The 17648-nt window shown below is 43.0% G+C and overlaps 1 protein-coding gene across 1 annotated transcript; it reads left to right on the top strand.

Annotated features, from left to right (window-relative positions):
* The first annotated feature begins 992 nt into the window (after positions 1-992).
* Positions 993-1647, top strand: LOC102890009 (interferon alpha-4). Its single transcript, XM_006918336.3, has one exon. It carries the CDS (start codon positions 1011-1013, stop codon positions 1578-1580), a length of 570 nt encoding a protein of 189 aa, XP_006918398.1. The 5' UTR covers positions 993-1010; the 3' UTR covers positions 1581-1647.
* Positions 1648-17648: the final 16001 nt, after the last annotated feature.

Here is a 17648-nt window from a genome sequence, read left to right on the forward strand (position 1 = left end):
TATCTCAAAGTTCTCTTGTGAGAGGTGGCCTTTGCTTACTTATGAGTTGCCATTGGTTGCCTTGTGGACGTTGCTTATGTTTGAGCCTCACTGTGACGTGCACTTTGAGAATTCAACGCAGTTGATATTTTATTATTTAGCTCTCCTAAAGCCAGTCAACACATCAATAATTATGTCAAAGTCTAAACAGAAAAAACTGTTGACATATGCAGATAAATATCTAACAGTCAGTGAAGTTAAAAATTACTTTCTGATATGAAGCAATATTGAAAGTTAAGTACTTACCTAAAGTAAATGTTAAGAAAATAATTTAATTTTTTAATAATGTTGAGCAATTTTGAATGATTTTAAAATATATCTATACATGGGTATTATTTTATAAGATTATATATATTTTTATTTGCACATGCAATGGGATACCTTACTATTATTATAGTAAATACATTACATTAAAAGTCATTCTGCAAACTTAGTTATAAGGGTAAAGTAAATTATTTAAAATTAATTCAAATGTTAATTAAATGGACATTTAAATTATATTACATTAAATGCCAACTGTTTTAAATTTACCTTGTAGAATAAAAATTTTGTTATGTTTAATTCTGCACTAAATAAAAAGAGTAAACTTTACAATTTGTTTATTATATATAAAGTATAGATAAAATACAGTACATAAATACTTATACCATATATCTGTGTTAAGGTTCCTAATGGTCAATTAGGAAAACATCTGAAAAACTCCATGAGTAAGGACCAACTATGAAAAAAAAATGGTTGAGAAGCAGTGCTCTAAACCCATTTAGAAAGTGCATAAAGGAAAACAAAAGCAGAAGTAGAAAGTTTCCCTTTATATAAAGTATAGATAAAATACAGTACATAAATACTGAATTTTCCCAATCGAAAATTCACATGTTCCCTATATATGACACATGAAGGTCTTCAGAGACTAGAGGCCAAGGTTGGCAGTCTCATCCAGCGCAGCCAGGCCGGCCTCATCTGCAAGATCCCCAATGGCTCTGCCTTTTTCCTTCCTGGTGGCCGTGGGGGTGCTCAGCTGCCACTCCATCTGCTCTCTGGGCTGTGACCTGCCTCAGACCCACAGCCTGGTCAACAGGAGGGCATTGATGCTCCTGGGACAAATGAGGAGAATCTCTCCTTTCTCCTGCCTCAAGGACAGAGAAGACTTTGGATTCCCCCAGGAGGCGTTTAGTGGCAACCAGTTCCAGGAGGCTCAAGCCATCACTGTCATCCATGAGGTGACCTGGCAGACCTTCCTCCTCTTCTGCACAGAGGCTTCGTCCACAGCTTGGGATGAGACCCTGTTAGGCAGATTCTGCACTGGACTCTATCAGCAGCTGAACCACCTGGAAGCCTGTCAGACGCAGGAGGTGGGGACAGAGGAGACTCCCCTGCTGGATGAGGACTCCACGGTGGCTGTGAGGAAATACTTCCAGAGAATCACCCTCTATCTGCAGGAGAAGAAACACAGCCCTTGTGCCTGGGAGATTGTCAGAGCAGAGATCATGAGGTCCTACTCTTTATCAACACACTTGAAGGAAAAATCAAAGAGTAAGGATTAACACTGGTTCAACACGGACATGGTGCTCATTGACTAAATGTCACACTTCCTCTTGCTTTGCCATGTCAGAGACCTTCTTGTTTTGCTTCTGCTGTAATCATGACATGAAGGGAATCAATTTGTCAAAAGTTTTCAGGAACATTAATCAACGTCATGTTCAACTCTACAGATGTCCCTGATGATGTATCTATTTTTCTATCTATTTAAATAGTTATTTATTCATTTATGTATATATTTATCATTTATTGTATTTAAATTATTTTTTTCATATAATATGCATGTATGTCTTTATATTGTGATGATATAATATGTTCTTTTTATTTAGTCATTTTGTTACTTTTGTGTTTATTAAAAATTTACCACTGTGGATTTCTTGCATTTGTTTGTTCTAAAAAGAAGCACCAAGATTGCTTGTGCCGCTGGATTGGAAAAATGGATGGCACAATTCGTTTCTCATTATATTATATTCAAATGATAAGTAATGATTGACCTTCTCTAAGCCAGCCTGTGTGATGCCCTCAGGATAGAGAGGTGAACAAAACAAATATATTTCCTGCTCTCTTGTACCTTTGATTTTTGTGGGGGAAAGAAGCCTAAGAACAATAATCAAAATAATATCAGTTATGGTCAATGCTATAATAAGAAAAAGGAAAAACGAATGCATTCTCTCACCAGCAGCTAGAGTGACAAATGCCAGGAAATAAAAATGAAAGCAGTAGATATCCTCTAGAGTTGACTGGTAGATGAAATAAGTGCAAATGTCCATTGACAGATGGACAAGTATGTTTCAATTTACAAGGAATGCCATGGCTGGAGGTCCATATGTGGTGAGAGAAAGCCAGAAACGCATGTGGTCATGTGTGTAGGTGTGTGGACAGTATAGAGTGAGATGAAGACTTAAACTTGATTCTGAGGCCCATCAATCTTTAATAGAAGAGGAGGGAAGAGCTACATAGGAACAGAAGTAAGTCAACTGCACATTTGAAGGACAAGATGGAAAGGTGGTAAGAGTACATTTAAGAAAATAAATGTGCTTACAAGAACATCAATGGATTCATGGAAGATGAAAATTGAAACTGCCCAACACATCAGGAAAAGGAAGGCATTGATGACCTTAATGGTTTGGTGGAGAAACCATTTTCGAAGTCAATGAAAGTATAAAGAAAAAAAGAGAAGATAGTGAATCTGATGTGGAAAGGCAAGAGTGTGGGAAATGGAAAAAATGTGGGTGTGTCTTTCTGCGATCTGTTTTCCCTTTTAGGTTGTATATTAGTTTCTGGATAATTTCATGTAATGGATGTACTAGTAAATCATATTAATGTGTTTAATATTGTATTTACTTTAAATCATAATTTATTAAATTCCTACAATGATAATTTATCATGTCTTAGTAATACTACTTTGTATATAAGTGAGCTGATCGGTTTTGTTAATTTGTTAGGCAGGAATAGATAACTATTTTAATCCTTCATCAAAATATCTAATTACTACTGTGAATACAATGATTCCTACAATTATTGGCTTTATTAGTGAAGTTATTTAACTTACATCATGTGACATTGATTAACTACAGTAACTTTATAACACATCTTATTTTCTGAAAAGCTACGTATGATATGCTGTTTTTAATATGACTCTTTAGCAATTTTTCTTAATTTCATGAATATGATAATGCATGTGAATTCTAAGATAAGCAAATTATCTTGGACATTAAGACAAACAGACTTCCTACAAAAAAGGTGGGAAGCTGGATCATGAATGTCTTTCTCAACACTTAAGATTAAAAAAAAAAAAAAATGGCCCAAATCAACTGAAAATATAAAATGAACAATGGAAATCCGTAGAGCAAGAGACACTTGTACAGAATTCAGGACTATAAATAGATTTTACAATTATAGCAGAAATCCAGAATGGAAAAGTTACAAGTCACCCTTAACTCACAAGAAAGGTGTTTTCATTGCAATTCCATTCTGCTTGGACATAAAGCACAATGTTGAGCAACCCACTTTATCTTTCTAAGCCTCAGTTTTCCCATCATAAAATGGGTTCGGAATATTTATATAGCTTTTAGGACTATTAAATAAATACATGCATTTTAAGGCACTTAGCATCACATCTTCCATAGAGAAAGGACTTAAAATATGGTAGGTATTTTCTTCTTTTTCTTCAGACAGCTAACTATGAGAATGTGATTTGCCTCTTTCTACAAAATTTTTAGGCCCTATGTTGTACTTTTCAGTAACTAACTTCCAAAGCACACAGCCTTAAAAATCAGAATTCTGTCAGGAATTCAAGGAAAGACTCAGAAATTGTTCCTCATTCAAAGAAGTGTCTTATTTTTTCAATGAAGAAATGGTGGCTTGTATTAATATCTGAGAGAGGGAAATAAACATCTAGCTAAAGGGTAGAAGAACATGATATTTAAAGAGATTCTAGCCCCTGGCACACTCCTTCTTTCCTTCCCTCCCAGCAAGCCAGGATATATTTCCATATCACAGTAGTTTCCTTCCTCTCCAAGGCAGAAAGCCCCACAGGGTCATGCACTCTCTCTTTACCTCTCTGCCCATTCACACAACTAACTGCTTCCTGTTCTCTTGTGGTTTCAGCTTAGAAGATTTTCTAAAAAGCAGAAAATCACAAGTAGAAAGCCAAAGTTAAATAAAATTTCTAGGTTTTGCAGAAATATCTGCAGTAGGGACTCTCCTTAAAGTCCCTGGAGCATGATGTAATAGTAGCTGTAGCTAAAAGGAAACTGAAAGCAGCATCCAGCTTGTGAGTGGGTCAAGGCAACTCCTCTCAGGGAACACAGCCCCCTGGTGGCCACGTGGGACAAGGGCCGTGACCAAGACTGGAGGGCTAGCTGCTGCTGTAGGCAGAAATCTTGTCAAGCCTGGGGATGTCCCTTCATGCTACAAACAAGGCTACTTCTTGGCAACAGTAGATTCAAATGTTGTCAACAGCCTGTTTCCTAACCCCTTGTCTATTACAAAGACAAAGAGTCTCCAAGTGTCCACCTTCAGGCAGGGCATGGACTCTACAGGTTCTGGCAATGAAAGGGACAGAGAAAGATGTGTTTCCTCTCTACATCCTACTCTGTGGAGGCAGACCGCAGCCTCCCTATGAATTACACCTTCCACATGCTATGGGACTCTGGGGGCAGGTAGAGCTGCCAATCTGGGAATGGAACTCAATGGTAATCAGGAAAATCTCATCAACATTAATTCAATGACTCTCAATAATGCCATTTTAGTTTCACGGATTCTTTCCTAATATCTAACTTCAATTATTATTAACTAGTAGTGTATTCTCATCGTCAAGTGGAATAACGATTTTGACATCTCTTTTACTCTATAGTAAAACCTCTGCATAGGTAACAAAAGAGAGAAGTCTGATATAAACTAAGGAAGGTGAATAAATAGTGTCATTGTTATCTGAGCGCTAGTGACATTTTATTTATTTATCCACTTTGGTATAATTTGAGAGGAATTTCTATAATTAGCACAATCTTTTCATTGAGGTATTTCAGTAGGAAGTGTGTGAATTGCTGACGGCACAGGGAGGCCTCCAAATGTGGAGAGGTATCGCATCCTTCCCTTAAGTACCACATACATTTGGATTTACTCCTCTCCAGCTTGGGCTTCGTCAGGGCCCTGCCTACATTTGAATAGATTTTTTATATTGATTTCTTCTAGATTTCTAATCATCCTTTAACTATTTGTTGAAAACTTCTTTTCATCATATTTGTAACAGATATATCCTTTAACTTAAATTAATTAGTACAGATAATACAATTTCAGATAGTACAACACGTGCTTTAATAGTTTACTCAATTTCTCCCTTTATCACACTCTTTTAGTATTGCTACTATAATTTCACATCCTTTTTTTAGATGAGACCGATGTGCCAAGAATTCCTCTATTCTCTGACACCGTTTGCATTTCTTCTGATTAAGCGTACTTCATCCAGAATGTGGAGAGCATCCCTTTCACGAAAACCACAGGCTCTTGGGGATGGACTAATAACCAAATGGCCAGAACAGAATAGTCTAGGACAATTCCTTCACCAGATTGAATGGTGAAAGTGGATCAAGGAATTTCTCGTCCACAACATCTAAGATAAACAATAGGTGAAAATCAGCAAAACAAAGCAAAATAATAGCATGCATCAATAAAAGAATACAAGGGAATTTAATTTGAAGAACAAAGTCTATTTTAAAATTTAATGATATTCTAAGATATGAAACTTTCCAATTATCTCTAATACACAATATAAGATTATTGTTTGGATATCGATTTTCCAGCAATTATGTGATCTCGAGAAATTCACTTAACTTTCTGAGCCACAGCATTCTCAAAGTTAAAACAAGGTGGAAATACTTCTAGGGTTAGTGTGAGTGTTCAACAAACTAAAACATATTAAAACACTTATAGGAGTTCCACAGAAGTAGGGCTTAAATCTGGCAACTTTTCTTAGTTTTTTTTATATCGATATATATATATATGAGAACAGCAAACTCTTCCATCTCTCAGTAAGGACCTGCAAAAACAGGACAGCTACAAAATGAAAGCCTGGGAAGTGTTGTGCAGACTGACTATTGTCACTATTCACAAGGAAGATAAGTCTCATTTGTATATCCAGTTAGGAAATGGCGGCTTGCTTAAATATCTGGAGGAGCAGCTGGTCTTCTAGACTGAAGTGAAACATATATCACACGTCTTAATACTTCCTGGCACACTTCGGCCTTCTTTCCTTGCTTTACTAAATTATAGTCTGCTAGTCCCATATGACATCGTTTCTTTCCTTTCCAAGGTCGAAATTCCCAGGCTGCTCTCCTCAATCATGCCTTCACCTGCACTGCCCATTCACACAGCCCTATCCTGCTCTTCTGTGGTTTTTGGCCGCCAGTTTCCCTTTAAGAGCACAAAGCCACCAATTAAAAGCAAAAGTTAAATGAAAGTTCCAGGTTGTCAGAAACTCTCGCTTTAGAGACAATTTTTCCTCTTCTGATGAGTATTTTTGGAAATGAGACATTTCCTTGTTACAATGATGTAACAGTAGCTGTAGCTAAAGGAACTGAAAGTGGGATCTTTTACTGTGGGGACTATTGGAACATTTACAGAGGAAGCGCGCCACCTATTGGCCAAGGTGGACAAAGACATCGACCAAATCTGCTGAGAGCAGGCTTCTTCCTGTCCTGGGCAAAAAGGCTGAGCCCTTTCACCCACTTCTTCAGAGCTGCAAAGAGACTCTGTCCTGGAAAGAACTGATTTCTGAAGATAGTTGTCAAAGCTCACTTCCTTAGTGTTTGGATCTTGGGGAGGGAAAATGCCCCCTGTTTCAGGCAGCGCATGCCCTCTATGGGAAAACAGCAGCCACGTGGGGAGAAAGGGTCAGAATGTGTGTGTTTCTTGCCTCCAGGCTGCTCAGCTGGCCAGAGCCTCCTGAATCATGTGTCCCTTTATTGTCCTTGTAGGCCACTTGGAGCTTTAAAGCCTGCATTTCTGGGTAAATGAGGAGAAGCAAGATAAATCAGGAAATATGTCCTATTTGAAGGTGTACAAAATTGTTCTTAATAGTAAGTTGGCAGTTTTTCTGAAGAGGAATTTTCCACTCAAATAGCTAACCTTGTAATCAGCTCTTTGTTCTGCTTCTGTAGACATGCTTGCCACATAGGCTGAAGGGCAGGGTGTCCTGGAGATCAACTGAAGACTCACCCTCCCTTTTGCTTGTTCTGTCTAGATAACAGATGTATTGCCTTTGCTTGTTAAGCCCTATAAAAGTAAGGTTACCCCTGAGCTTGGGGCCCAGATCTTCAGAGTGCTAGCTCTTCTGGGATGGCCGGCATATTAACCTGAGTTCTCCAACTCAGGTTGTGCTGAGTGGTGCTTGGTTTCTCGCTGGTCTGATTTTTCTGTAACATTTCTGGAGGTCCCAGCAAGATTCCAACCATGCCAGCCTTTTGATCCGCCAGACTGGAGCCTCGGCTGGGCCGGGATAGAGGGGCTCCAAGACAAATGAGGATTCGCGCCACCTGATGGTATTCTGAGTTCTCTTTCGGACTGGCGCTCCGACTCTCTAGAAGGCCAAGCCCCGACTGGTATCAAAGGAAGAATGGACTAACTCACCAGGAACGGCCACTGGATAAGGTAAGGCTCCATGTCTCAGCACCCCAGTCAAATTCTGTCTTCAGATGGAAGAGGAGCTTGATCACCTCCTAAAGTCTTCAGTTAGAAGACACAGGTCAGGGTCTTCCCAACAGGAAAGACATCAGGATATTCCCAGTGGAGGAAGACAAAGGTCAGGGCCTTCCAAAAGGGGAAAGGCAATGTTTTAACTTCTGGTGTGTGAATGTGTGAGTGAATGAGCGGCCTAGCCAGTTTGACTTGGTCAGGTGTGAGTTTGTGGCTCCATGGGTAGGCACCCATAAGGTCTCCTAAAGGCTATGGTGTCTGAGTGGGCTCGTCTGCGATTCTGTGATGTACAGCATACATTCGAGGTGGCATTGGACTAGTGTTCGATCGTAAGTCAAAGCTGAGTCCCCTAAGGCCAAGCGCTACCTAAGCTCCTTTGGGACGTGGCCAGACGAGCACCTGAGTGGTCTTCTCTTTGGAGGAGGCATCTAGCCTTGTTTGTCTTTGCGCCACCGACACAGGGTGAGATACAGGGGGGTGGTGGTGGGGGGGCAATTAATTACTGAATTGGCTTAAGAATTGAGCGGCCTAGCCAGTTTGACTTGGTCAGGTGTGAATTTGTGTCTATCTCTAAATGGCCCTTTTGACAGAGAGGCCCTCTGTCGAATTATTTTCTTGAAATTTTAAGGTCTATTTTCCCTTTCCGTTAGGAAGTTCCCTAAGGCAATATGGATGGAGATTCCTCTAAGCCAACTGTCTTAAATTGTATGTTGAAAACTTTTAAGAAATATTTCCCAGGGATCATGGGGTCAAACTGACCCCAGGAAAACTTTGTACTCTTTGTGAGTTTGAATGGCCCGCCTTCAAGGTAGGATGGCCTTCATAAAGGACCTTTGACCTCCCCACTGTTAGAGCTGTGTACCAGGTAGTGACAGGGACCCCTGGGCATCCAGACCAGATTCCAGGCCTGGGTATGCACAAATAGGCAAGGACAAAGTAAAGTACTTGTGGCCCAACTGACTCGGGGAAGGACAAGGAAGAGCCAGCAAGAGTCATCCACCAAGGGGACTCTGAGGAAAAACCTATCTTTCCACCGCTGTACATCTCAACAGCTCTGCCAGTCCCTGAACAGCCACTCTACCCCCCAATTACCGGACAGCCCTCCACTATCAGTGCCTTCGTCACCCCAACAGCCTGAGTGGCCGCCAAGCCCGAGTCCATGGCATCTTTGCTCAGCCACGCAACCAGCCTAGCAGTCTGCGGCCCTTCAGATGCCCCTTCGAGAAACGCGAGGCCCTTTTGAGATTAGCAAAGACAGCACACTCCAGCCAGGCCGCCCTGTCCTTTACTATCAGCCTTTCTGCACAACCGACCTCCTCAACTAAACAGTACACCCCGTCCTTTTTGGATAAACCCCAGGCAATGATTGACCTGCTCGAGTCCATCTTCCAAACCCATCAGCCTACCTGGGATGACTGTCACCAACTCCTCCTAACTCTCTTCAACCCTGAAGAACGACACCAAATTCTGTCGGAAGCATGGGGGTGGCTCCAAGGACAAGCACCAGACAGTGCACTGGACCCTGCAGCATAGGCCTTGGGGGCTGCACCTGACACCAGGTCCAATTGGGACTTCAATGTCCTGAACGGAAGAGTGTGTCTCGACAGGTACCAGCAGGCCATACTACAGGGGATGAAAGCTGGGGCCAGAAAGCCGACAAACATGACCAAAACAGCAGAGGTACTCCAGAAGCCAGATGAGTTACCCAGAGTTCTACGAGAGACTATGCGAGGTGTTCTGGATATATACCCCTTTAGACTCCAAAGCATGAGAAAACCAACACATGGTCAACACGGCATTTGTGAGTCAATCTTACACTGACATCCGCCACAAGCTTCAGAAATTAGAGGGCTCCACCTAGCTGCTGGAGGTCACTAACAAGGTGTTTGTGAACCGTGACTGGGAGGCCCAAAAGATAGCTGATAAGCAGATGAAATAAACGGTGTCCCTGCTGGCAGCCACGTTAGGAAACCCAGGCCTGGTACAACAGACTGCTACCCCATGAAAGGGAGAGACCAAAAGGAGACCACCATTACGCCACAATGTGCCTTCTGCAAAGAGACCGGCCACTGGAAAAACGAGTGCCCCCACTGTGGGAGGACATCTGAAGGGCCAAAGAAGTTCAATCAACCTCGTAAAGGAAAATACCAACCTGAGCCAGTCATCCAAGACCTTATTGGTCTGGCCGGGGAAGAGTCAGACTAGGGGCCACCAGGCTCTCTGATCCTGGACCTCCGGGAGCCTACAGTCACAACAGAAGTAGGGAGCCAATCAATGACCTTTATGGTAGACATTGGGGCTGAACACTTTGTGGTAACCACACCTGTGACTCCTCTCACAGATTGAACAACAACTATTGTTGGGCCATGGGGACCAAGCTGCCCACTCGTTCTGCAAAGCCCACTCATGTTGGTTAGGGGGCCACCTAGTGACTCATGAGTTCCTGTACCTACCAGAGTGCCCCATCCCCCTTTTGGTTAGAGACTTATTAATGAAGCTTGGAGCACAGATCACCTTTGCCCCCAGGAAACCTACCAGTCTTACCCTGGGAAACCAAACTGCTCTAAAGATGGCTGTGACTGTGCCCAGAGAAGATGAATGGCGCCTCTATTCTCCAGAAAGATAACAAATAAATCCAACCAGTCTGCCAGAAGAGTTCCCTGCTGTCTGGGCAGAAAAGGGGCTCCCAGGTCTAGCCAAAAATCACGCACTCGTCGTGGTGGACCTGAGGCCAGGAGCCACTCCTGTCACACAAAGGCAATATCCAGTGCCACAGGAAGCATGCATGGGGATTTGGGACCACATCCAGTGTTTCTGTGACACCAGAATTCTAGTTTAGTGTCAGTCATCTTGGAATACTCCATTCTTATCGATCAAGAAGCCGGGAGGGAATGACTATGGCCCCATCCAGGAACTCTGCGCCATTAACAATGCAGTGGTCACCATCCACTCAGTGGTCTCGAACCCACACACTCTCCTGAGTCTCTTACCTATACACCTTCCTGAGTCTCTTACCTGCCCAAGCAAGCTGGTTCACCTGCCTCAATCTCAAAGATGCCTTCTGCCTCCGGTTATCACTGGCTAGCCAGCTTTTGTTTGCCTTTGAGTGGAAAGACCCACACACCAGGAGAAAGACACAACTTACTTGGACTCGACTGCTACAGGGCTTCAGGAACTCACCCACCCTGTTTGGCGAAGCGCTGGCCACAGATCTTGCTGCCTTCCTCAGAGAGACTGAACTACACTCTACTCCAGTACGTAGATGACCTGTTGCTGGCTAGTCCCACCCAAGAAGACTGCTGGAAAGGTATTAGAGTCTTGTTGGCCCTACTCTCTTCCATGGGACACAAGGTATCATGGATGAAATCTCAAATCTGCAAACAGGAGGTAAGATACCTTGGGTTCATCATCTCAGAAAGACATTGGGCACTTGGACATGAAAGGAAACTGGCCATCTGTTCAATACCTTGGCCAAACACTAAGAAAGGGGTCCATGAATTCCTAGGGGCTGCCAGATGCTGCCAGATCTGGATACCAGATTTCTCTGAAATTGTCAAGTCACTCTACAAGGCCACAGCTGGGTCTGTGGAATGGAGCTCCAAACAAGAAAAGGCCTTCAGAGAAATAGACTTTTGACCAGTGCACCAGCATTAGGACTACCGGATATGACATGGGACTTTAACCTCTTCATACATGAGAAGAATCATACTGCACTGGGGGTCCTCACACAAATAGTCGGGCCATGGCAGCGCCTGATTATATATCTGTCCAAACGGCTCGATCCAGTGGCCGCGGGATGGCCACCATGCCTCCTTGCCTTAGCTGCCACGGTAGTCTTGGTCAGAGAATTGGACAAGCTCATGCTGGGACAGAATGTAAATATAAAGGTTTCCCCATGCTGTTACTGCGTTAATGAATAATCAAGGACGTAAGTGGCTGACCAACGCCAGGATAATTCATTATCAGGGACTGCTTTGAGAAAATCCACGTGTCTGCCTTGAGACTGTGCGGACATTGAACTCTGCTACTTTTCTGCCCACTGAAGAAGGACCTTGATTGTGAAGAGGTCATGGATGAAGTCTACTCGAGCAAGCTGGACCTGACTGACATTCCTCTTCAGAACCCAGAACTAGTATTGTTCACTGATGAGAGCAGCTTTATCCATGAAGGACAGCGCAAAGCCAGCTATGCAATACAGATGAGGTAATCAGAGCTGAGGCTCTGCTACAGGGCTGGTCGGCAGAGCGGGCACTCATCCAGGCACTGCAAAAGGGAAATGGGCCAATATCTATACCGATTCAAGGTATGCCTTTGCTACTTTACATGTTGAAGCCATTTATAAAGAGAAGGGACTACTGATTGCAGGAGGAAAAGAAATTAAGAACAAAGAAGAAATTCTTCAACTGTTAGAGGCAGCCTGGAAGACTTCTCAGGTGGCAGTCATTCACTGCAAAAGCCACCAGAGAGGAACCGACTCTGTCAGCAGGGGAAACCGACTGGCAGACCAGGCAGCTAAGGAGGCTGCCAACCAATCAACAGCTACAATGGGTCTTGAGCCAGTCTCCAAGTTTCTCAGCCTGAGAATTGCCTCTGTTCCCCAAAATATACAAAGGAAGAAGAACAATGGGCTTTAAGTGAAGGGGGAACCTTGAGAAAGGATGGCTGGTGGTAGCTTCCAGAAACCCAAGCTCCCAACCCTATGCACCCAGATCAGGGCTAGGTGTGTAACTTGTGCACTAAACCACCTGGCCAAAGGCCAAAATCCAATCCAGGGTTGCAAACAATTGGGATTATGCCTTTTGAAGACATAGAAGTGTACTTTACTGAGGTCAAGCTCTGCTGGGGCCACCGATATTGCTTGTGTTAGTTTGCACCTATTCTGGATGAGCTGAAGCTTTCCATACACTCACTGAAAGGGCACAAGAAGTAGCTAGAGCCTTGCTGAGGGAAATTGTCCCAAGATACGGGCTGCCCCTCTCTAAAGGATCTGACAACAGACCTGCCTTTGTGTCTGAGATAATCCAGACTATGTCTGAAGCTCTAGGAATCAAATAGAAGCTCCACACAGCCTACAGGCCACAAAGTTCAGGGAAAGTTGAGTGAATGAACCAGACCCTCAAGACCACTCTAGCTAAGCTTTGTCAGGAAATCCAGTTACCGTGGATTGACTTGCTGCCTTTGCCTCTACTCCGAGCATGGTGCACCCCAAGTCCTTCAGGCTACTGCCCTTTTGAAACCCTTTATGGGAGACCTCCCCCAGTGATAGGGAAGCTAAAAGTAGACCCTTGACTAATAGCTGACCTAGAAATGTCCCGACACCTTCAGGCCCTAGGGAGGATCCTCCCCCACATCACCCAGGAAACCCTAGAAAGAGCCCTTATCCCCTTAGGAAATTGGGTTGACCCCTATTGGCCAGGAGATGAGGTAGGGATTAAAGATGGGAAGAAGGAGCCACTCCAGCCAATCTGGACTGGCCTTCACACTGTTATATTAGCAACTCCTACTGCTTTAAGGTTGCAAGTGTCATCCTTTGGATCCACAACACTCAGGTAAAGAGAATGTCACCTCTGGAAAAACAGAAGACTTGGACTGCAGAGCCTCTTCCTTATCAGCTGCTCCGAGTCACGTTCCAGAGGCAGCGGAGATGCACCTGAGATCTTTGGCCCTGCTCTGGCCACCCCCAGAAGCTGGCCGATCTACGCATGGCAGAAGCTTGGGGATCAACCACCTAGACTGTCCAGATGTATTGTTATCATCCTTTAGCCCTAACCCCTAGTTATACTTGTCCTGCTGCTTGCTTCAGGGTTGGCCTCAGTAGCACCTGCAGATTGGACCCTGAGTCAAAGAGTCACTTTAGCCCTGACCTATTTAACCTATGTCGGGATCCTCTCGATTCTTGCTTGTTCAGGCAAAACCCCTCTTCAATACATCTATAATCAAGAGGTTGAAGCCTTATAAGAATTTAAAGGGCATGGAAAGGGGGCATTGAAGAAGAATTTTCCACTCAAATGGCTAACCTTGTAATCAGCTCTTTGTTCTGCTTCTGTAGACATGCTTGCTGCATAGGCCGAAAGGCGGAGTGACCTTGAGATCAACTGAAGACTCACCCTCCCCTTTGCTTGTTCTGTCTAGATAACAGATGTATCCCCTTTGCTTGTTCTGTCCAGGTAACAGATGTAACCCCTTTCCTTGTTCTGTCTAGATAAAACATGTATCCCCTTTGCTTGTTCTGTCTAGATAACTGATGCATTACCCTATAAAAGCAAAGTTACCCCTGAGCTCGGGGCCCAGATCTTCAGAGCACTAACTCTTCTGGGATGGCCGGCATATTAACCTGAGTTCTCCAACTCTCTGAGTGGTGCTTGGTATCTTGCCAGTCTGATTTTTCTACATTTCAATTCCATTCCTACTCCCAGATCATGTCCCTTGACTTCATAATCAGGAGAAAATTCTTTGTCACTTTGTGTAATGACTCCACTAGCATCCCTTGAACCTTGACTCAGTAGTAAGAGAAGCATAGCTTAAAGAAATTTCAGAGGATACGATTGTTCCCAAATGACAGTACCCAAATGCGAAGTATCTGTTTGAGTAGAATCGGGAGGTATTAAGGGCATCTGAACTGTAACTGAACAAGTTCATCAGGAAGTGTGCGCCAGTTGCTCAGTTCGCAGGGATCTCATTTTCAAATTTCTACCTCAGGTTATAGACTTGATCTTTATATAACTTCTGATGGGTTAAAGGGCTCTAATTTGCATACTAAATAATTTTTCTGATTTGCCTTTCTTTGTTTCTCCACCACTTGTAGGGGATCATAGAGGAGCAAGAATACAAAGACTTTGTTTGGATTCACCTGGCTCTGTGTTTGTGATTGCCTACCACCTTACAAATATGATGACTGCTGCCACTATCTGATGCTCTTTCTTTTTTTCTTTTCATTTCACTTCTTTCTTTTCTTCTTATCTCTTTCGTCTTTTCTTTTCTTTTTTATTTTTTTACTGTAACTTTACCGTTTTGTTTTTGTTTTTCATTTATACTTTTGGATGCAAAAGTTTATGATTTGGTTCCATATTGTTGCCTTTCTCTAAAAATCTCTACAGCCATGTCCTCTTTCATATCTCAGAGTTAGTCAGTATTCAAAAGTGCAGGACTGAGCTGCAGGCTGGATGGCTGGCGGGGCGAGGGGAGTGAGCTTCAGCTGCCCGAGACCTCTCACGGGTCCCTCAGCACAAGGCAATCTTATACCCCGAGGTGTGAGAAGTGGTCCCCAGTGCCACTGGATGAGCTTTGAGGGATCACAGTGCAGAACCTGCTAAAAGTCACCAAGGTTTTCTAGCATCACCAACTAAAGCATGTGCAGATGTGGTCAAGCCTCCACCCTCCGGCCAGCTGATTCCTCTACGATAGATATCAAGGTCCCTGTGATGTCCAGTCCTGCATAGAAACACAGTGAAAACTGGGAGCCCTTCCCATGCTTCTACACCCTTTCCTTGGGAACAAATCCGGAGCTCATCTGTGCCCCTGTTGAGGCGGTTCTACGTCTGATTCCATGAGAAGGATAAACCCGGACTCATGTTTGCTCAAAGGCAACAGCACACATTTAGAAACAGGAAGGAGATGAAAGTCAGCAGCAGCTTGAAGACTTGGAAGGAGTACAGAGATGTTTATTGTGTGGACTGGAACAGGCAGGCCCTCAGGAGATAGAAGGATTCCAATGGGCAGCACAGAGTCAGCTGTTTCTCCAGATCATTCCTATTCAGATGGGGAGGAGATCCAAGTGGATTCTCTGAGCATAGAGTTATCCCACCAAGACGTGGCCAATAACGGTGTCCCTGGAGCCGTGACTCTGATACCACAGCACCTGCTGAGTGTTGGAAGGAACAAGGGTTTCTCCAGTGCCAGCTGCAAACTTCTGTTTCCATTGGCAGAAAAATCTACTCCCTCATAACTATTTCAAAGGAAGGGTGTCTACTTTCCTTAGCACTTAAAGCCAGTCATTAATGACTTATACCACACCCCTGCTGCCATATAAAACAGCAGACAACAGTCCTTTGGCATTTGAAGTGGAACTCAAAACCCTTTACCACCACACCGTCCCCGATCTTCTGATTTCATGCCATGGCCTCTCCATGGATCATAAATACCAGGTCTATTTCAACCCTTCACTTCTTTTAACAAACCCTTCCAGACAAGTCATTCTCTGAAATCTCCTGAAGGTTTTGACCTTGGATTTTAGTACCTTCGGAATAATTCATCCTTCCAAATTTGTGTTTCTTTCCCAACAGTCCAAATGGAGTTCTTGAAAAGATTGCATTAATAGCTTCAAAGATCTTAGGACAGTATCTGGTCCATGGTTAGCATGCAATAAATTTTGGTGTTTTTAAAAATATCATCATCAGTATTTTGCAGGTTAAGAGCAGATTGTTTTCTTAATACCCTCTCTTTAATTCTAGTTGTCTCCAGGCAATCTTTAAATTGCCTGAGTGGATTTCTTAACTAGATAGACTGCAGGCATAGGTTATTATCCACAATCCTGCCAGAGACGGTTGTTAGTGTTCTGGCACCTGGGTTCGGGTTGCCAGTCTTGAGAATTGGTTGATGTAACTCTTCCCTTTTCTTCTCAGATCTGATTTCTTGTGGATAAAATGAAAGAGGAATGGAGTGGCTGGACTTGCAAAGCAGAAAGCTGGTCATTGAACAGAATGTAGTCTTCTTTGAGCCTCTGGCAGGGGCAGCCATTTCCCGATTTTGTGTAATTCCATGCTGGCTTTCATCCTTACACTCTGCCACAGCACCAGGTTCCCCATCTTTGCTTTGCTAAATTTTGCTAACTTAGACTTTGTCATTTACCCAGCGGAAGTTATTCCTTCTTTCACTTTTCTGACATTCAGAATTACATTTGTTTTATTTCTTGTCCACAAAAACTGTCCAGTTTTGCTCTCTAGAAAAGTTGAAATGTGAAATAAAAAAATATGAAGTCTTGAAAGTTAGAGAAAAAAATGGTGAAGCCCCTTTGCAATTCTGTTACTTCCCCTTGTTTGCATTAACCTCAGGATGAAACAGAAAGTAATGCCAGATGAGCAAAAGAGTCTATGCCCTGTGAACCACTATGGAAAAATAAGTTATTAAGGATCTTGTTATTGCATTTATTTAAATTTAAAACGAAATTGCACAAATAAGTAAAAACGAATGCTATTTCTTTTGGACATAATAGCTTGAGCCTCAGTACCCTGCAGTTTGAGCATGATACAGAGGACAAACAAAGCTGCTTAATAGAAATACCAGACTGAAAGAGCAAGTGAAGTTCACTAGTTTCTGTCCTCTAAGTTTCAACAGAGAGATGTCATCATTGAATCTCCTGTGCTCAGCTCAGAAAGTTTGAGCATAACAAATGTTCAAAAATTTAGGTAACGAGTCTTACAATAAAAGCTGTATAGGCAAAATGAAAATTATCTGCCTATTAAAGGTAAAATTATTTCAATTAGGTAACTAATTCCCCCGCCTATAGACATGATTAACTTTGCTTTCAGCATTTTGACACTTTGATACCTGGAGTCATGGGTCAGGAGAGGAGGAGGTCACCATTGACAACTAGGGTCCTTTACACAAACACTCCAGGAGGAAGGGCAAGGATGCTGCAAGGTTATTATTTTGTTGACAATGACACAAACCCTCCACAGCAGGAGAATTCTAGAGTCCTCAGAATGTGGTCTGCCTGCCCTCAGGGAGTAAGTCCAGTAGAGTTTGGGTTGACACTTTGTCACTCCAGAGAAAAAGTGTTACTAGAAGTAGTATTTCCCTCTTGAGTCTGGGAAAATAACATAATCTTGGGATTATAATCTCCACATTTACATGCACCAGAAAAGATACAGGATTCCTGC

The sequence above is a fragment of the Pteropus alecto genome, unplaced genomic scaffold, assembly GCF_000325575.1.
Source record: "Pteropus alecto unplaced genomic scaffold, ASM32557v1 scaffold95, whole genome shotgun sequence".
In the NCBI taxonomy this organism is placed as follows: domain Eukaryota; kingdom Metazoa; phylum Chordata; class Mammalia; order Chiroptera; family Pteropodidae; genus Pteropus; species Pteropus alecto.

Coding starts and splice junctions, on each gene's coding strand:
- LOC102890009 (XM_006918336.3), top strand. CDS start 1,011: ATGGCTCTGCCTTTTTCCTTCCTGGTGGCCGTGGGGGTGCTCAGCTGC.